The 21896-nt window shown below is 44.6% G+C and overlaps 1 protein-coding gene across 3 annotated transcripts in view; it reads left to right on the plus strand.

The window, feature by feature from the left end:
* Window positions 1-21896, plus strand: part of EGF (epidermal growth factor) — a 208156-nt gene that overhangs the window by 92362 nt on the left and 93898 nt on the right. For all 3 annotated transcript variants that reach the window (XM_029596110.1, XM_029596125.1, XM_029596117.1), the window contains 2 exons: window positions 9997-10145; window positions 11067-11171. In XM_029596110.1, coding sequence (XP_029451970.1) covers window positions 9997-10145; window positions 11067-11171 — 254 coding nt within the window. The remainder of the gene's footprint in view (window positions 1-9996; window positions 10146-11066; window positions 11172-21896) is intronic.

Consider the following 21896-nt stretch of genomic DNA (forward strand, 5'->3'; position numbering starts at 1 on the left):
CTATGCCTAGTAGCACCCTCTTCTCCAGCGGTGAGGGTATCCTGATCTTCCAGAGCTGGAGAGATGGAGGGGTGAGAGAGACAGAGAGAGTGTGTGTGTTGGGTGAGAGAGAGCATATGAGAGACAGTGCGTATATGTGTATGTGTTTGTATGTATGTGTATGTGAGAAACAGAGCACTTGTGAGTGTGAGCATGTGAGGGAGACTGCGTGCATGCGTGTGTGTGTGAGAGCATATGTGTATTGTTGGAGAGTATGTGAATGTTAAAGAAAGAGGGGAAAATTTGTGAGCATATTACTTCCCATCCTTCAACTAATCTACGACAATCTCAGGGTGACTGGAAATCAAAATGTCCCAGGTACGGAGAGTGAGATTTGTTGTATTCTTAAAAGATTTAATTATTAGGTGTTATTTGATGGGCTTGCAGTTTTGAAATATTTTTGTTATGGGAGCACTGGGAAGTGGTCCCAATTCCCTCTGTGGTCGCGCCATGGCCCTCGGACGACGGCGCGACTGCAGAGGGGCTCCAGGGAAGCGCTGAGGCAGGTGAGACGTGTCCAAGCAAGGGCAGACAGACTGAAGATCAGGGGCCCTTACCTCTGCCGAACCTGAACGCATCAAAGAGACCCAGCAATCCAATGTTGGTCTCTGGGGTAGCCCTCCGGCCACTTGATAGCCCTTTCGGACCTGCTGCTTGGGTCTCAGGGTCTAGATCAAGGACAGAAGCAGGCACAAAGTACTCCGAAGACTGGGAACAGGATACAGGACTCAGGATTCAAGACTCGGAACTTGGAACATTAAAAGCAAGGGTCTACCAGAGGCTTGCGCTGCCGTGGAAAGGACATCTGGATACAAGGACATCAAGGGACATCTGGAACATCAGGACATCGAACCCTCCAGACACTCAAGAGCATCAAGGAGGCGCTGAGAAATGGAACATCTGGGCATCAGGACATCTGGAGAACAGGACATTCATTCATTCATTTATTTATTTATTTATTTATTTCTATACCAACATTCGATTTGACATATCACATTGGTTTACATATAACAGGATGTCTAAGGCTGGCCTTATAATGACATGATATAATATAACAGCTTAATTGAGTAACTAGCTAAGTACATAAAACTGTTTTATAAGATATTATTAAAATATAACATGCTTATTAGCATAACTTCTTACAGAATATATCAAGAGTTAAATTTAAATTAACTATGTTCAGTGGCAGGATTGGGACTGGGGGGTGGGAGGGGGGGTTGTTATAAGGTGGGAGGTGGGGGGGCTGTGGCGGGATTATTTATCTAGTGTGAATGCTTTCCGGAAGAGCCAGGTTTTGAGGTTCTTTCGGAAGGTGGGTGTAGAGGGGTCAGTTCTGAGAGCAGGTGGAAGGTTGTTTCAGAGATGAGGGCCGGCTACAGATGCAGCGCGTTCTCTAGTGGAGACTCTATGTACTTCCTTGGTGGGGGGAATGGGGAGTAGGCCTGTGTTGGTTGAGCGGAGATTTCTAGTGGGGTTGTGAGGGGTCAGAGGTTCTTGTAGCCAGCTGGCTTTGGCATTATGGATTGCTTTGTGTATGAGCATGAGTGTTTTGTGTTGAGATCTGAATGGGACGGGCAGCCAGTGGAGTTGTTTAAGTGCGGGCGTGATGTGATCTGATTTTTTCTTATTCGTTAATGACCGAGTGGCAGCATTTTGTAGAAGCTGGAGGGGCTTGAGGGTGGATGCGGGAAGGCCAGTTAGGAGGGCGTTGCAATAGACTATCTTGGTGAAAAGGAGGGATTGCAGTACCATCCGGTAGTCTGGGGGATGTAGTAGAGGTTGGAGTTTCTTTAGGATTTCTAATTTGTAGAATCCTTCTTTTATCAGTTTCTTGATATGAGATTTGAAGTTCAGTTCCTGCTCCAGGGTTACGCCGAGGTCTCTAACCGTCGAGAGCATGTTGTAATTGGATAGGGTTGTGGGGTCAGAGATGGGTGTTGAGGTTTTTCTGGAGAGGTGAAGAATTTACGTCTTGCTCTGGTTGAGCGTTAGTGCCATTTCTGAGAGGATGGAGGTTATGTCTGTCCGGTATGCTTCCCATCGGTTTAGGGTATTGCTGATGTTATCTCCGAGGGGGAGCAAGATCTGTACGTCATCTGTGTAAAGAAAATATGTGAGCCCTGTTTTGTCTAAGTATTTGCATAGTGGCAGCATATAGACTTTGAAGAGGGTAGGGGATAGGGATGAGCCTTGTGGGACTCCCTGTGAAAGGGGGATTCTTTTTGATGTTGTATTTTCTTCGGCTACTTTAAAAGATCTGTTGGTGAGGAATGATTGAAACCATTTGAGAATGATGCCGCTGATGCTTATTTCTCTTAGTCTGTGGATTAGAATCTTATAGCTGACTGTGACAAATGCGGCGGAGATATCCAGTAGGATTAGGAGGAAGGATGTGCCTTTGTCAAATCCTCGTAGTATGGTATCTGTGAGGGTGAGTAGTAGTGATTCGGTGCTGTGAAATTTTTTTGAAGCCGTGTTGAGCGGGGGCCAGTATGTTGTGGTTTTCCAGGAATTCTGAGAGTTGGTGGTTGACGGTCTTCTCGATGATCTTGGCCAGGAACGGTAGATTTGAGATGGGTCAGTAGTTGGATGGGATGGTCGGGTTGAGTTGGGTTTTTTTTAGGATAGGCTTGACTACAGCACATTTAAGGGAATCCGGGAGTACTCCTTGCTCGAGGAAGAGATTGGTGATGTCAGCGATGGGTCTAGTTAGGCAGTTTGGAATTAGCTTGAGGGTTTTTGTTGGGATGGGGTCGAGCGGGTGTGCAGCTGGGTTGATCTTTCGCACAATGTTTTCCACCTCAGTGGAGGCTATGGTCTCAAACTGTGACCATGTTGATGCTGTGAGTATGTTTGTGAGTTGGGTTCGAGGTTGATTGGTGGGTCTTTTGAGTTAAGTTTAGCTGTTTTGTCTATAAGGTATTGGGCGAAGCTGTGGCTGGATATTGTTGCAGTTTCTTTTTGTGCGGGGTTGCTGATGGGTTGCGTCAGCTGGGTTACATACTCAAACAGGACTCTCGGGTTGTATTGGTAATTGTGAATTCTTTGGGAGTAGAAGTTCCGTTTGGCTTCGTTGATGTCGGTTGTATAAATGTATAGGAGAGTTCTATATCAGTCACGTAGTTGGCTAGTGGGGTTGCTTCGCCATGCTTTTTCTGCTTGTCTTAGTTGGCGTTTTATGTTTTTTAGATCCTGGTTATACCAGGGTGATTTGCGTTTTGCTGTGGTTTCGATTTCCTTCTCGATGGTTGGGCAGATTGTTTTTGCTGTCTCCATGTTGATTGTGGCCCAAGAGTTGACTGCATTAATGGTATTAGAGGTGTCTAGTTGCTTTAGGACATCAGGTAAGGTTTTTTCTAGGGTCTTGCTGGAGCATGGTTTGGTGAAGATTATATGTTTTTTGTCTTTTAGAGTGTGGATGTGGGTATGGTCCACTTGGAGTTTTGTTTTTATTATCATGTGATCTGACCAGGGGACAGAAGAGGTGGTGGTGGTGGTGGGGGGGGGGGGGGGGTTGAGTGTTATTTTGTTGTTGATGAAGATCAGATCCAGGATGTGGCCTGATTTCTGCTTGGGGGAGTTTATTATTTGTATGAAGCCCATAGCAGTTAGTGAGTTGAGGAGGAGCTCACAAGAAGGGGAGAGGGGAGAATTGTCAAAGTGGAGGTTAAAGTCTCCTAGGATGATGGTGGGGTGGTTGGTGTTGATGTTAGATGTGATGGTTTTGATGAGAGGGCTAGGATCTTTGTTGAGAGGTCATTCAGCGGCGGTCCAGAACCCCCGCTGAATGACCTCCTGCAGTCGATCTCCTGCCGGCGCCATTTTCCGTACGGAAAATGATTCGCGGCAGGAGATCGCTCCCGGACCCCCGCTGGACCCCCAGGGACTTTTGGCCAGCTTGGGGGGGGGCCTCCTGACCCCCACAAGACTAGCCAAAAGTCCAGCGGGGGTCCGGAACAACCTCCTGCAGTCGAATCGTGTTGGTCTATGGCCGCCGCCATTTTGAGGCCGCCATTTTGCAAAATGGCACCGGCTGAAGACAACACAATTCAATTGCAGGAGCCCGTTCCGGACCGCCGCTGGACCCCCAGGTAATTTAAGGCATTTGGGGGGGGTTCAGGAGGGTGGGGGATTTAATTTAAAGGGTCGGGGGTGGGTTTTAGTGTGCCGGTTTTCCTGCCATTGGTTTAGGGCAAGTAAGTACTTCCCTCCCAAAGTTGATGAAGTATTAAGGCATTTGGGGTGGGGGATTTAATTTAAAGGGTCGGGGGTGGGTTTTAGGGGGTTTTAGTGTGCCGGCTCACGATTCTAACGATTTTCACGATATTTTAAACACCCAAACGGCAACAATACGATTCCCTCCCCCTCCCAGCCGAAATCGATCGTTAAGACGATCGAGGACACGATTCACATCTCTAATAGCCACTACTATTAATTGCATCAGTAGTATGGGATCTTCTTAGTGTTTGGGTAATTGCCAGGTTCTTGTGGCCTGGTTTGGCCTCTGTTGGAAACAGGATACTGGGCTTGATGGACCCTTGGTCTGACTCAGCCTGGCAATTTTTTATGTTCTTATTGATGAGGCAACGTGTATTAGTATTGGGAGTCTCTTTCTCTTAGGTTTCCATGCAAATTTTTGGTTTCATATCAGAATAACAAATTTTAATTTACTGATCCTATTAATTTGGAAACATTTCTGAGTGATAAAAGGGGGGAACATATGTTTTATATGAAGTTTATATCTCCAGGATATAAATTGGGGGGTAGTATATAATTTTGATGTATTCATTGCTGTGCTGATTCTTCTTATCTCTGTTTTATGTTTTGTTGCCCCTCTATAATGTGGACTAGATTATGTATATGCAAAATGGAATTTTCTTGATTAGTGAATACTTTTTCTTTGTCTTTTTGAAAGAAGTATTATACGATTTTCTTTATCTATTTGTAGTAGATGTAAAACCTTTTTTGAAAAAATGTAAATAAAAAAAAATTCTGATTTCCATACCTGGGATCTTTTGATTTCCAATCACCCTGTATTATCGAGCATTAGGGGAGAGAAGGCCGCACAAACTATCTTCTCTCTCTCCCTTACTCACACACACATACTAACATATTCATTCTTTCCAACACTCCCTCTTTCATAAATACACTCCCTCTCTCTCTCACACACACAAGCACTCTCTTCCTCACACACACACTCACTGTGTGCGTGCACATGCCTGTGCTTGGGACACATAGGCTCTCACAGGCATGCGCTCATACACACAGGCTCTTACAAACACATGATATAGCACAGTCTCTAAACACAGACACACATAGCCTCTCACATTTACAGGGCCTCTTACAGACATTATACACCCACCCACAGGCTCTCACACAGACAAACACACATACAAATAGGCTCTCACAGACATATACACATGCCCACAAGCTCTCACATAGACATAAACGCACAAACACACGCAGTCTCCTCTTCACATTTGGCCCTGCCCTGCCAGCCTCCTCTTCACTTTGGGTTGTAGTGGGAATGGGGTCCACCATGGTCATGGAGGCTACCTCTTCACTTCAAGCCATGGCAGGATGGGATCCACCATGGTCCCAGTGGCCTCCTCTTCACTTTCAGCTGTGGCAAAATGGGGGTCTGTCACGGCCCCGGCAGCATCCTCTACACTTACGGCCCTTAGGCCTCCTCTTCACTTTGGGTTGTGGTAGGAATGGGGTCCACCATGGTCATGGTGGTCTCCTCTTCACTTCAGGCCATAGTGGGATTGGGTTCATCACGGTCCTGGTGGCCTCCTCTTCACTTCGGACTGTGGCAGGATGTGGTTCACCACACCACAGCCCTGCTGGCCTCCTCTTCGCTTTGGGCCATTATGTGATGGTGTCCACCATGGTCCTGCTGGTCTCCTCTTCACTTTGAGTGTTGCGGGATGAGGTCCTCCATAGCCCCGCTGGCCTCTGCATTTGGGCCCTGGCGTGATGGGGTCTGTCACGGCTGCACTGGTATCCTTCAGGCCATGGCAGCATTGGGTCTGTTACAGCCGCCTGCTGGCCTCCTCTTCGCTTCGGGCTGTGGTGTGATAGGACCATCACAGCTCCACTGATTTCTTCTTTACTTCAGGCCGTGACAGGATTGGAACACCATGGCACCGCTGGTCTCTTTTTCACTTTGGGCTGTGGTGGGATGGGGTCTGCCATTGCCCCAGTGGCCTCCTCTTCAATTTGGGCTGTGGCAGAATGGGGTCTGCCACTGCCACGGCATCCTGCACTTCACTTCAGGGTGTGGCAGGATGAGGTCCACCATGACTCTGCTGGCTTTCTCTTCACTTTGGGCTGTGGCGGGATGGGGTCTGCCATGTCCCCGATGGCCTTCTGTGCATTTGTGCTGTGGTGCGATGGGGTCCGGCATGGCCCTGCTGGCCTTTTCTTCACTTGGGCCATGGCGGCATTGGATCTACTGTGGCCACTTGTTAACCTCCTCTTTGCTTTAGGGGTGAGAGAGAGAGCACATATGAGGGTGTGTGAGTGTGGGTGCCAAAGAGAGGGAGCCTATGTGAGAAGATTGTGAAGGAGTGTGTATATGTGTGAGAGATTGGGAACCAGTGTGTGAAAAAGGGATTGTGTGTATGTGAAAGTGCTTGTTTGTTAGCGAGGGGGCCTGTGTGATAGTGTGTGAATGTGTAAGAAAGAGAGCCTGTGTGAAGGGATGTATGTGTTTGTGTGTGTGTAAGAGAGAGAGAGAGGGAGCCTATGTATAAGGGGGATGAGCGAGAGAGGGAGCCAGTGTGCAGGGGTATGTGAGAGAGAGAGACATAGGTGGCTTGTGTCATGGTGAGTGCGTGAGAGAGAAAGAAGGAGCCTGTATGAGTGTGTGTGCGAGCGTGTGTGTGTGTGTATGTGTGTGAGAGAGAGGGAGCCTGTATGAGGGTGTGTGTGTGTGTGTGTGTATGTGCTTTAGAGAGAATGGGAGCCTGTATGTGTGTGTGTATGAGAGAGATAGAGAGAGAGTCAGAGGGAGCCTGTGTGAAGGGCAGTACTGAGAGAGAGGTCAAACTCTGGGAGTGGAGACAGAGTGGAAGGGATTGAGCCTAGAGCGGGAGGGGAGAGATAGTAGCAAATGGAGGAGTTGTGGCCTGAGAGGACAAAGTGAAAGGAGACTGGCTGGGGAGTAGGGAGAGAGGATGGAAGAGATACTCTTCCAGTGAACCTCTAGGGAAGATTTTTATATATTACATTTTAAATTGATTACTTAAAGACTGTCATGTATATTGTGTTATTTTGACCTATATAAAATATGCAGAATTTTAAGGTTTTGTGCACAGAATTTTAAATTTTTGTGTGCAGAATTCCACAGGAGTAAGATTTGTCCAATAGGAAGGCATTGCCTGCTGCTGCTTTTTATTTCTATGTGCAAGCATTTACACATGCCAATCTATCTCATGCGTATGCATTGTGACAATCTCAAAAGCTCAACTAGATAGATGCACCTCCAGAAGTGGGTTGAGAATCACTGGGATACTGAATACAATGATCCGTGCTCACGCTGATGAGCACATTAGGAGCCAGCATCATAAGTGTAGCCCGGGTGCCACTAGATGGCATGTTTAGTCCTGTATTTTACAAGGGCTCATAGTTTTTGTGCCTTTACCATAGGACTGTTCTTTCAAGGTTATCCTGAGGTTTCAGTAAGTGGGTGGTTTCTAGGGCAGGAGAGTTTAGTAGCCTTGCCCCTGGGAGGGTGGTGGTTCTAAATGGTTAAAAGTTTTCCTTATTCTGTAAAATGTGGAATGTTCCAGATGAGGCTGCAAGGGACGGCCCCAGAAGCTGTGTGCCAGGGTGTGAGTGATTCTTAGCCAATAGTTCTGGGGAGTGAGTGTCGTTTAGAAAGGAGTGTTTGCCCTTTCTAAGGGGCTGGTTGTCTAAGGAAGGAATCTCAGGCGATTTTGAGTGTTCTGGAGGAGCTTTTCTATAGGAGTGACTGGAGAAACAGCAGATCCCTCCCCTTGAGGGACACAGCTTGCTGGAAGCAGTGACTTGGGAGAGCGTGGAGTTACAGAGGTGAAAGAAGAAGTAAGTGTGGATTGAAATATCATCTGAGAGCTCTCCTCAGCTCTCTGGACTGAGAGGAGATTTGGCAGAAGTGTGAGTGCAGCGGACAGAGAGAAAGAGGTCTTTAGCTTGGAGATTGTACTGAGGAACTATGGTGGTGGTGGGTGCTGGCTGGACCTAAGGGAGAGGTACCAGTTGGTTATTTCACCACAGGGCTCGGGATTGGCACTGGCCCGATATGCCCGGGGTGACCTGCCCCTGGAGCTGCTCCTGCAGTGGGATAACAGCTTCTGAAGTGTGAGTAAATTGGTTTGTTTTCTGTGACAGAAAGAGATTCCATTTAGGAACCCTCTTGGGACCCTAAAAGAGAGACTGTATCAATGTAAATTAGGATGAGTGGAAGAGAGGGAGACAGAGAGACTGCTCTTATGGAGAAGTGTGAACAGGAGCAGTGGGAAGGTGAACCAGAGCCTCTTAAGCTCTGGGAGTAATCTGGATGCGTGGAAGTGCAGTGGAAAGGTAAACCGGGGCCCCTGAGGTGTGAAGAGTAGCTTAAAGGGGTACAAATGGAACCGCTCAGAAGTGGGAAAATATTGAATTAAGATCTTTTTTTTTCCTGGAAGACATGACCAAGTTGGCAAGGAAAAGGACTGTAAAAATGGACTATGGTTCTAACCTGGTCTTTTTGCTACTACTGTTTTGGAATTTGACATTAAATGTTCTAATTTTTGGAGCACCAGAGTGATGTGGACATTGGAGTTATTCTGGGAGGTCCTCCGTCCAGTTTGGCCTTGCAGGGAAAGCTGGCCCCAGCCTGCAGCCCTGGAGAAAATGTACCCCACGTTGGTGACACAGGCCCAGTGCTCACCAGGCCTGGGAAGATGAACCCCGGGGACAGGAGAAATTATAAGCAGGAGCAGAAATTGTTGCAAAATCTCTGCACAGAAAGACACTATTTTCCAGACCAAATTTAGAAATCACAGAAGCTGTATCACATTCCGCATGGGTTTTACCACACTGAGTACCTAACTTTCAAACGAATCCATGGTACAGCATTTGCACACGTATGTGGATGTACGGAAATTAATGCTAGTATTTTGTAAACTCTGCAATGGGAGCTGCATATTTAGTAAAATACTGCATATTTCTGCTCCAATTGTATGTGCATATTTCAGTATCCATGTATATTCCCACAGCATACTTTCTCTACCCTTTTTATAAACATATCAAGATCAATATTCAAAGCGCATTCAGCGTAATTTAGCCACATAAGTATATCTTATCCGGCTAAGTAGTGGCAGCTGAATATGCACCTATGTTCAGCCGCTGCTACTTAGCTGGATAAGTGACTTAACCAGCTAAAAGGTTATGTGCATAAGTTGCGGGCAGGCAATGGGAGGATCACGGCAGAGCTGCTTTGATGCATATTCAGCGTATATTCAGTGGTTTAACCGTGCCACTGAATATACCTTGTAACATAGCCGGATATGCTATATCTGTCTAAGTTACTAAACAGCTAACTTTTAAATATTGACCTCTTTATGTAAATTTCACGTGAGAAATATTTGTGACATTGTGCGAATGAACACCCAGAATTAAGCATGGAGGCAGGTATTTTGTAAAGTACTTAAAGGACAATTACATAAACGTATATTGTACTGTGGATATGATGTATGACTGCCACAACATTTCAAAAAATTGGCCACAGACTTTATCCTTAAGTTGCCCAAGGAAGCAGGGTTCTTGGGTGGAAGGTAACTGATGATACACTTCCGTGCTGCATGTAACTCAGCCAGTTCCAAGAAAACTTCGGTGCTATGTAAACTAGAGAAAACGTCAGTATCTGATGTAAAACGGCCATGAAATGTACACCCACGGAAAAGAGAACTTTACTTTTCTTCTTTCCAGATTTACTTTGCACACACAGCCTTGAAGTGGATAGAAAGAGCGAACATGGATGGCTCGGAGCGGGAGAAAGTGATTTCTGCAGATTTGGATAACCCCGAAGGCCTTGCCGTGGACTGGATTAACCGTAAACTCTACTGGACTGACAAGGGGTATGTGCTTCCTGCAGAAATGATCTCAGAACTCATGGAAAAGTTTCACTCTAGTCCAACTGCATGCTTATTTTACCTGGAGAAATTTGTTTATAAATTAAGTAGCCCTCCAATTTTCTTAAATGTCTGCAGACAATAAACTTCAAAACTCACTGATTTTACAGAAGAATATAAGTGCCCTAGCCCCTAGGCAACAGGCAGAGAACTGGCAAAGGAGAATTAGTGGTGACAATTGTAGGGTCACGAGAATAGGGTAAGCACATTATACTTCTAAATGGGTACTGCTTGCTAACAGTAACCAGGAAAAAGAGCTGAGTACGTTAGTTGATAATAAACTGGGAATAAATGGGCAAAGCCAAGCAGTAGCAGTCAAAGCTGGGCTCATCGTGGTGGGCATTAACCGTGGTGGAAACAAAGAGCAAGAGGTCATCCCGAGAGGCAGATTTGGAACAGGAAGTTCATTTTTGGGCAATTGGTCTCAAAAAGGATAGCCAAGGACCCAAGTTAATACAAAGGACGTGAGGGTTTACCTTTTCTGAAAGCTTACCCAAGCTAAGTCTTTAAAAAAAACAAAGATGAATGAGAGAGAGGGGATTTATTATATTGTACAAATGTCCCAGAGGACCTTATAGGGATCTAGCAGAATATCTTTTAATTCTGGAGGGATAAAGAAACCCAAATCAGTGGGAGACGGGGTCCTCTCGGGCTAAGGGAAAAAATAGATTCCACTACAAATAGAGGTGGGATTCTATACCCAAAAAGTGCTGAAATTATTGGGTCAGTTTTCCGAGCGCCCACATTGATGCAAAGGGCTTTGTATCAGTTCTCAAAGGGAAAGGTATGTGCGTTGTGGATGTACAATGCTCTTAGATGACATGAAAAGAACCGCGTGGTAAGACACTATTTTTGCAACCCTTTCAGGAGGTCCCATATTGAAAGAAGCGAATTGAATGGAATAAACAGAGAAATAATCATCAAGGAAAGCATTGATCGGCCGAGAGGGATCGCTGTCCACCCATTGGCTAAGTACGAAGCAACATATGACAGCCGCCCACACTATAAGCAGGGGAAAATGGCTTGCACTGGAGGTTTTCCCCTGTGTCCTTTTACCAATTGCTTGGCTCCTGGCTCGAGTGAAAAGAATAAAGGAATATCTAAATGCTGGTACAGCTGACAGCTACTGGCACGTAGATATTTGCCCTGTGGGAGGAAGTAAGAGCCTTTCTTCTGCCTGCTGGGGTATAGGGAGATTTATGGAGATTTGGATGGGAGGGGGAATGCCCCATTTGTTTATGAAGGGGGAGTAAGTCGGCTGTTCAGCCCATAACATGTTTTTTTAAATTATTTTGCGGGGTTAGAAGCTTAAAAACATAGAAATGTGATGGCAGAAAAAAGACCATATGGCCTATGCAGTCTGCCAGTCCACCTAAATAATTCAGCTTTTCGATTCCTCTCACTCCCTCAGAGATCTCCTGTGTTTATCCCATGCTTTCAGATATAATTTTTGGCTCTACCACTTCTAGGAGGAGGCTGTTCCACAAGAAGGCATCCACTACCCTCTCCATAAAGAAATATTTCCTTAGATCAGGGCTTCCTTAACCTGTCCTGGGGACTCCACAGCCAATCAGGTTTTCAGGATATCCACAATGAATAGGCATGAGACATGCCCTATTTTCTATACAAATATTTCAAATTTACTTTTCTTAGGGTTTTGTTCACCCATCACCAATGGTCCTAGTTTTAAAGCCCTCCTTAGTAGATTTGCCAGTCTATGCTGGAAGTCATTGGGATAAGTGGGAGGGATATAACCACTACTGGGATGTGAGGGTTGGTTTTTTTTTTTTTTTTTCGCTTACTCAGCTAAGTTTAGACATGCCATTTTTTTTCCTGATCAGAATTAGTTGGGTAAGTTTACTTGTTAAGTGCTGAATGTCAATGCTAGATGTATACATTTTGGCTATACTTCTGGAATACCCCTGCCTCTTTTTTTTTCTGGCTAAAACAAAGCTGTTTGATGGACAGGATATAAATCCAAAACTTAGCTGGACAAACCCTTTTGAATGTCGACCCTTTAGTGTTTTCTTTAATGTTATTGTAAGCCCTTGACATGGCACATAAAAATGTGAGAGGTGTCTGGTGCTCGTTTGTGAGCTGAGCATCAGTTTCTTGGTAGGTTCATTAAAAACAATGGTCAAGCAGATGGTGTAGTGGATCAGGCACAGAGGCAAAGGGCAATATTTACCAAGCTGGAAAGGGAACCTGAAAGCACTTCTGTTTCCCCTCTGTGAATCCCACTTCTTTCCACCTTCCTCCAACACTGATACCAGCCTCTGATGAACTCGCACCTTTGGATAAAGGAGGGACTTACATACAAAGGTGTCATCAACAAATAGAACCTTTATTTCTGGGGTTTCTGGCAGAAATTTGCAAAGTATTTAAAAGACACTGATTTGATCAGGGTTCACAGGTTTCTACAGCTAGGCTATAGCAGCTTTGCCATAACAAAATAAACATGAACAAAATATTTCTTACCACCTATTTACTTATTCTCTAAAAGAAAGTTCAAATAGTACTCCCCAACCCTTCTCTTAAGTAGAAGAGATTCCACGCATTTCTCTCAGCGCTCACTTCACACATAGATCCATCATTAACTCCCACTTGAAAAATGTATACTTCTTCTTCTCATCTCACACTGCAACTCAATATCCTTGCAAAATAGACTCCAGATTTTTGCATTTGCAAGGGATTCCCTGGCATCCTGAGCTTCTACCCACGAAGAACCACTGCACTCTTTGGTCCTCCCTAGAGAATGGGACCTCAGTTTATTTTTCAATTATTAGGACCATATCCTCATCCTTTAGTCCCTTTAAAGAAAAACTACTCCAGCCTCAGGCTTTTCCCCTTGAAAGGAAAAAAACCTGCACTTCGGAGACCCCAAATGTTTGGTGGTCCCTCCAATCTCCTCCCCCCAAACTTTCAACATATGCATATTCATTGTGGATATCCTGAAAACCTGACTGGCTGGGGGGTCCCCAGGACAGGGTTGGGAACCACTGCTCTAGAGGATCCTCTTCTGCAAATCAACATCCAAAAGAAATTACATTCACAAATTTCCCATTAGATAACATACACATGTTCTTCTGCCATCTGGTGGCTATTCAAGGTAACTGTCTTATCGGTTATTTTCCATAAAGCTTAACTTTTCCTAATCAGACATTCAGAAACACCATCAATCATGTACAAAACCCTAGGAAAGAGGTCAGAGGAATCCCCCTACCCAGATTCTCTCCCAGGCCATATGCAGTGACATAGAGCCTAGTTTGGAGGCCTGTAACATTATTTTATAAATGCTTTGCATTTTTTGCAGGTAATTTTAATTAATGTTGGTATACATTTTGAAGGAAATAAGAGTCTGAGCATGCCACAAACTCACATTTTGTTTTAGAGAATTAGGGTCACTTGTACAAAGCAGTTTTGCCATTGACACAGAATGTGATATGTCCCTTAGCATAGCTGACCCTTAGTGTTTGAAAGAAGAAACTAATCATATAGGCCTGGATTCTCTAAGGTCACAGACCTTAGAGAATCCGGCGGTAATGGGGGGGGGGGGGGGGGGGCGAAGCTGGGGGCAGACCTGTGATTGCTGCCTACTTTCATGCCGAATAACTACACCATAGCCCCAAGCTAGCTATCGCATGCGATAGCATTAGAGAATGACCCCCATAGTTTGAAAAATTAGGCAATCCCTGCAAATGCTTTGAATGTAATTGTGTTTATGTGTATGTGCTGAGAAGACAGGCACAAAGGGTGAAATATTCAGCCTTTGGCCGGCTTGCAGAATTAACCAGCTATACTTATTGGCTGACTTCGGCAGGATGTCCAGTGGCATTGCTGCAGCACTGAATATATCCAACTATCTTAAAGTTAGCCAGACATGTTTATTTCACTAACTTTAGGACTACTTTACAGCACAAATGTGACTGGCCAGAGAAGTTATCCAACTAACTGAATATCAGAGTTAGTCAGATAAGTTATCTGGCTAATTTAACTCTACCCTGGAATTTTAGCTGGACAAGTGAGGGAAATATTCAAATGACATTTAGCTGTATAATTCACAAGTTATCTAGCTAAATGCCACTGAATATGGACTCCTTAATATTTTATGCCTCAGCCTGAATCCCTTGTTTACATTTTCTTATACTCTTTCGTAAAGTAGCAAACAGAGGGCGTGAGTTTCCAAAAGTCTTCTTGACCACTGGAAGGCAAATAGTGGAAAACCCCCAAAGCATTGTCAGAGAAAAGAAAATATTTGTCATGGCCTGGAAAAATACATTCTGGGTGTGCAAAAGAGGGTATCATCTTAGATACTTCATGAACATGCCTCACTCTGTCCACACACATTTCCTTAAATTTATGTATGTATTTTATTTACCTTTGTCATTCCTAAGACCAGGGTATAGTTATTTTTTCTTGAGAAGAGCACAGCTCTATCCATGCCTCTCCTATTATTTCTTTTGGGCATTTTTTTAACACATGGAAGTCTGCACCCCCACATTTCACAAACAGAAGCGGTTGCTTTAACTCTACAAGAAACAGAGGTTACTTGATAATTGTTGCTTTCCAAGAATTTGTTTTAGAGCATGTTCTGCATACTCTCGTAATACCTATAATACTGTCTTATCTGTTATGTGCTATCAAATTAGCTAATCTGTACAACTCAGGTGTACATCAAGCAGATGTAGACCACATCCTCCTTACTGCATGGATCAAATATCTGAGAAATAACCCAAAACATTATCACACAAGACATATCAAGAAATATCTCTGACAGTCTTTCAAAGTGTAAAATCCATTTGCCATCCTTTTCTATAATGCTGCACCAGAAATATCTCCTTTGCCTCCATAGTCACCATCCACATTTGAAGAGAGCTCTTGAAAGAGTGTAACCCACTCAAGGCATAACAGACTCCAAGGAAATTGCCAGCACACCATGACAATCACTGATATTGATGGACCTCCAAAACCACTTTAGCACCAAATGCTGTACAGATTTTTATTATATTCAGAGGTCCTTCATTGATATGCAAATACTTGAAAAGGAGGGAGAATAAATCAGTTTCAGCAGAGCATATAGACAGGAGGATATGAGCCAAAAACATATAAGAACATAAAATATGCCATACCGGGTCAGATCAAGGGTCCATCAAGCCGAATATCCTGTTTCCAACAGTGGCCAATCCAAGTCACAAGTACCTAACAAGTACATTAGATAGATCTCAAGCTACTATTCCTTATTAATGAACAGCAGTTTATGGGTTTTTCCTATAGGAGCTTATCCAAACCTTTTTTAAACTCAGTTACATTAACTGCCGTAACCAGAGCTTAACTACGCACTGTGTGAAAAAGAATTTTCTTCAATTTGTTTTAGGCAGAAAAAGAGAAAAAAGGATTAGAGCTCAGGAGGTGAGATGAACATGGGGAAAGATGGAAAGGGAAGTGGTGGACCTATGAACAAAAGAACCTGTCCCAACTCCTGAACCTCTGCCAGAACTCCTAGCTCTCAAAATTTGATGACCAGAAGCTTGTGAGCTAGGAGACAGATGTGGACCCAGAAGAAGAGAAAAGGCAGTAGAGGAACTGAGCACTAAGTTTATCTTACTAACTTTAGGACAGGTGTATGGGCTGACCAGAGATAGCTGGATAGCTTATCTGGCTTATTCAACTACTCCCTGATCTGCCTATTCCCCACCCCTGAGTTGTCCGGGAACCGCACACACATGGATGCCTGCACACGGGTTATAAGTTTACTTTTGCGTGAATTAGGTACTTAGTGATTTCCTTCTGACAGAAAGTACACTCTCTCCCAGGGCCTGAGCCTCTTCTTCAGCTGCCAGCGGGATGAGGTCTGCTTGTGTCCCTGGGTCCTCTCTCAAATTCATGGTGTTGGCCTGCTGCATCACGGCGTGCACGGCAACAAGAGTCACATTTAACCAAAAGTCATCTCCTGCTGCCACGGGGCAGGTCTTGTGATAAGAGTTGCGAGAATGCCCCCAGGGGATCAGGAGATAAAATTCATTTGAACATGATTCCTGTTGTCAGCTCCTACCCCTTTCCCCTCCCTCCTTCCCTTCTCCCTCCTTCCCTTCTCCCTTCTCCCTCCTTCTCTTCCTTCTCCTCCTTCTCCTCCCTCTTCCCCTCTCCTTAATTTCTCTCCTCCCTCTCCCTTTCCCTCTCCTGCTTCCCCTCCAACTTCCCCCTCTCACTCCTTCTCCCTCCTTATCCTTAATCTCTCCTTCCTCTTCCCCTCCTTCTCCCTCTTCCTCTTTAATCCCCCTCCCCCTCCCTTTCCCTTTCCCCTTCTCCTTAATCCCCCTCCTTCTTTCCCCTCCTCCTTAATCCCCTCCTTCTTTCCCCTCCTCCTTAATCCCCTCCTTCTTCCTATTCCTCCTTCTCCCTCTTCCTTCTTAATCCTCCTCCTTCTCCTTTGTCCTCCTTAACCCCCTCCCCCCCCAACAGCGGTTTGTTTACCTCTTTCTCACAGGGCAGGAATAATATGCACTGAATGGGAAACAAACAGTGGAGTGCAATCTTCAAGCTGCCTGGTTATTTATTTATTTATTTATTTATAACTTTTCTATACCGAAGTTCAGGTAACAGAATTACTTATCACTCCGGTTTACATTATAACAGGTAGTAAACAATGACAACGTATGTCTTACAATGAACAAGGGAGTGAACAACTTGGATAATATAACATAACATAACTAGGAACAGTAGTAGTATGCACTATTAGAGCGAAACTAGTGCATGGGGAGGGAAATTTGCTAATGGGGGGGAGGGGGAAGGAAGGTTGTTCATGGAGGGGAGGAGGAGGGAGAAATTTCTTATTGATGAGTAAAAACAAGAGCATAGGTTCTGGACGTCAACCGTATGAAAACTGTCTATGGGAGCTGTGGAAGACTTAGTAAGTTATAGGGATGTGAATCGTTTTTTAACGATTAAAATTATCGTCCGTTAATTTTAATATCGTCTTAAATAGTTATAGAACACAATACAATAGAAATTCTAACGATTTATCGTTAAAAATCGTTAAATCGTGTTAGTGCGCACTAACTCGAGTTAGTGCGCACTAACTGAAAATGATACAAATTGACACTTTCCAGGTCAGTAAAGGTCAGTTAGGAATGAATATGTGTTCCTATTGGCTGGCTGCCCTCTTATCTATTGATGTTAACCAGGTTCCCACTGAGGTGATGGTTGGGGGGATGGGAAATGGAAATGGGAACTCAGGAACACTAACAGAAAATGATACAAATTATTGACACTATCCAGGTCAGTAAAGGTCAGTTAGGAATAAATATGTATTCCTATTGGCTGGCTGCCCTCTTATCTATTGATGTTACCAAGGTTCCAACTGAGGTGATGGTTGGGGGGAGGGGAAATGGAAACTGTTTGTAGTTGACAAAAAAAGTAATGTGATCAGTCAATATGACTAGAACCTGTGCCCTATTCCTGATACCAGGGGTGTTGTGATCTTCCTGCACTCAGTGCCCTATCCCTGATACCAGTCTGAGACAGCTCCCTCCCTGCATTACTAGTGAGAGGCTGGCTTCACAGACAGGGGGGAGCTGTCTGACCCTCACTCCTGACTTCCCCCATGTCCCAGCTAGTGAATGGTGTGTGGGTGAGGGGGGGGGGGGAGGATGGTGAAGTCTGAGACAGCTCCCTCCCTGCATTACTAGTGAGAGGCTGGCTTCACAGACAGGGGGGAGCTGCCTGACCCTCACTCCTCCGGGGTATTGTGATCTTCCTGCACACAGTGCCCTATCCCTGATACCAGGGGTGTTGTGATCTTCCTGCATGCAGTGCCCTATCCCTATTAATACCAGGAGTGTTGTGATCTTCCTGCACGCAGTGCCCTATCCCTAATACCAGGGGTGTTGTGATCTTCCTGCACACAGTGCCCTATTCCTGATACCAAGAGTGTTGTGATCTTCCTGCATGCAGTGCCCTATCCCTGATACCGGGATGTGTGCAAGAAGATCACAACACCCCCGGTATCAGGAATAGGGCACTGTGTGCAGGAAGATCACAACACCCCCGGTATCAGGAATAGGGCACTGTGTGCAGGAAGATCACAACACCCCTGGTATTAATGATAGGGCACTGTGTACAGGAAGATCACAACACTCCTGGTATTAATAGGGATAGGGCACTGTGTACATGAAGATCACAACACCCCTGGTGCCAGGGTTAGGGCACTGTGTGCAGGAAGATCACAACACTCCTGGTATTAATAGGGATAGGGCACTGTGTGCAGGAAGATCACAACACCCCTGGTGCCAGGGTTAGGGCACTGTGTGCAGGAAGATCACAACACTCCTGGTATTAATAGGGATAGGGCACTGTGTGCAGGAAGATCACAATACCCCTGGTATCAGGGTTAGGGCACAAGTTCTAGTCACATTGACTGATCACATTACTTGTTTTGTCAAGCTACCAACTGTTTCCATTTCCCATCCCCCATATACTGTCAGTGGGAACCTTGGTAACATGAATAAATAAGAGGGCAGCCAATAGGAATACATATTCATTCCTAAACTGACCTTAACTGACCTGAAAAGTGTCAAATTGTATCATTTTCAGTTAGTGCGCACTAACTCCCGTTAGTGCGCACTAATCGGAAAAAACGATTTTTAACGATTTTTTAACTAAAAAATCGTGCCTAACACGATTTTCTTGCCCTGCCACACGATTTCTATCGTTAAGACGATATGGAAAACGATTCACATCCCTAGTAAGTTAAGGGAATGCTTGACCGAACAGCCATGTCTTGAGTCTTTTTTTGAACGTGTTGGGGCAATGTATCAGCCTTAGCTCCGGAGGATGCAGATTCCACTGTTTGGGGCCTGCTGTGGATAGAGCTCTTTTACTTAAAGATGTTTTCATGGGAGGTGCATGTAGAGTTCCTCTTTGTGCTAATCTTAGCGGTCGGGAAGACGTGTGAAGCTGAAGAGGGATTCTGAGGTCCAGTGGAGTGTTGTTGAATATGGCTTTGTGGGTGATTGATAGCAGTTTAAACAGGATTCGGGATTTGACTGGGAGCCAGTTGAGCTTCTTTAGAATTGGTGTTATATGATCTCTTTTGTTGCATTTAGTGAGACACCTTGCTGTAGCGTTCTGTAACAGTTGAAGAGGCTTTAGGGTGTAGACTGGGAGTCCATGTAGCAGTGAATTACAGTAGTCCATTTTCGAGAAGATGATGGATTGTAACACTGACCTGAAATTGTGAAAATGAAGGAGGGGTCGAAGCCTTTTTAGAACTTGGAGTTTGTAGTAGCACTCTTTAACCGTAGTGTTGATGAAATCAGAAAAGCTCAGTTGGTTATCCATGACCACCCCAAGGTTTCTGACTCGTGGGGAGAGAACTGGGAGCGGCGTAAGGTGAGAGCTATTCAATGGAAGGTGAGAGCTATTCAATGGAAGGTGAGAGCTATTCAATGGAAGGGTGCCATCTTGAGTGATCAGGAGGAATTCTGTCTTGTCAGTGTTGAGTATCAGGTTAAGGTTAGACAGGAGTTTGTTAATGGAGAGGAGGCAGGAGTTCCAAAAAAGTACGGTCTTTTGTAGTGATTCAGTGATAGGAATAAGGATTTGGATGTCATCTGCATATAAGTAATGGGTTAACTTTAGAGTGGAAAGGAGATGACAAAGCGGGAGAAGATAGATATTGAATAACGTAGGGCAAAGCGAAGAGCCTTGAGGGACCCCTAATGTGGAACTGAACGGTGGTGACTCTTTGCTATTGATCTTAACTTTGTAGTATCTGATCTGGAGGAAAGATTTGAACCAGTTTAGAGCTTTGTTTTTGATGCAGATCTCGGATAGTCTTTTGATGAGATAATCATGGTTGACCGTGTCAAAGGCGGCCGAAAGATCAAGGAGGATGAGCAAGCAGGGATGTTTGTTTTCTAGATTCATGAGGATGTTGTTATTTTCAAGGAATTCAGAGAGCTGTTTGTTGACTATTCTTTCCAGGATTTTGGCAATGATCGGAAGATTAGCAATCAGGCGGAAATTTGCTGGGTTATCTGTAGAGAGATTTGGTTTTTTTAATAAGGGTTTTAAGATGGCAAGTTTGAGGTGGTCAGGGACCAGGCCCTGTGATAGAGAGGCATTGATGATCTGGGTGATAGGCTTAGCGACGTCTTCAGCGCAGGTTATGAGAAGGTTAGCCGGAATTGCATCAAGAGGGTGTGAGGATGGCTTGAGTTTCTTTAAAAGGTTTACAATCTCTAAAGAAGATGTAAGCTCGAAATCCTCTAAGCAGGCCGTTTGTGGCGAGGAAGCTGAGGAAAGTTGAGGATATATTGGGCTGAGTGGTAGATCAGGAGAGCATGAATGATGCTGGGTAGGAACCTTATTGCTTGTACTGCTGGTTATGCTTGGTTATGCTGCATAACTGCTTGGTTATGCTGCATTCGCAAAGGCCCCGACCCACCTATTCAGGCAGACTCACAGAGCTAGGCTATAAATGATGTGCTACCTCCTGCGAAACTGGCACATTCTTCTGGGATCATGGAGTCCTGCAGATAAACGCCCTCCTCTTCCGGCAGGCTTGCGGAGCCATTATTGCCATGATCCTACCTGCATTTGAGGTCGGAACAATGGTGGGGCCTGGAAGCAGCGAATTCTGCAAGGTAAATATGAAAATCTGCACAAAGGGGGAAATCTGTGGAAATTCTGTATTCCGCAGTAGCGCAGAATTCCCCCAGGACTGAGGACCTACTTTAACATGAAAACAAGGATAATGGCAGATTCTATTTCAATACATATGAATGTGATATCAATATATGATCAGTAAAAAAAAAAAGAAAAATTTTCCAAAAGGCCATTGTCAGCAAATTAAAAAAAAAAAGAAAGCCTAGATTTCTACCTGAAGTAATCTCAATTCCACTGAATTCAGTCGGTTCTGCAAACAACATTCTGTCCATAGAGAAATGATCTATAGAACCTAACCATATCATCACAACATATTTCTATTTTAGGATCATATTAACAAAGATATCTGCTTCAAAATCAAAAGCTATCAGAATAGCTCACTACGTGTACACTCATTGCTAAAAAATCTAAAATACTTAGCTGTCAAATTTCGGACAATGGTTGCTTTATAGGATTTAATATCGCGAACTCACCACGGAAAATCAGAAAAGACCAGCATTGTTGTCGACAAACAATATCTTTGGTCAAATGATAAACAAACAAAAAAAAAGGAAAAGAAGAAACTTTCCACAAAAAAATAAAGGGGTAGATTTTAAAACTTACATGCGTGCACATATGGACGCGGCTATTTTATAACACGCATGCATTGGCGCAAGGTTGTTATAAAATAAGAGGGGCGCGCGCACATGCGTGGCAGATTTTAACATCTGTGCACGGCCTGGGACTCACGTGCGCAGGGAGAGGTAAATTTTTAATTTATGCGTGGTGACACGATGGTCCCTTTTCCCAGTTCCTTCTTAGTCCGCTCCAATTAAAGAGCGGACTAGGAGGGAATTTTCCTACTCCCTACTCTAACCTCCCATCCCCTTCCCACTCCTCCCCATCCTCTAAACCCCCCTTTTTTTTTTTTTCCTTTTAATCGGCAAGTTACTTCAGGGCCTCACCTGAAATAACTTGCTTGCGCTGGCAGCCGGGATAGCGAGGAATGGCGCTGCCATGGCCCGCCCCATCCCCGGAACCATCCTTTCA

This window comes from Rhinatrema bivittatum, chromosome 1 (genome assembly GCF_901001135.1).
Source record: "Rhinatrema bivittatum chromosome 1, aRhiBiv1.1, whole genome shotgun sequence".
NCBI lineage: Eukaryota > Metazoa > Chordata > Amphibia > Gymnophiona > Rhinatrematidae > Rhinatrema > Rhinatrema bivittatum.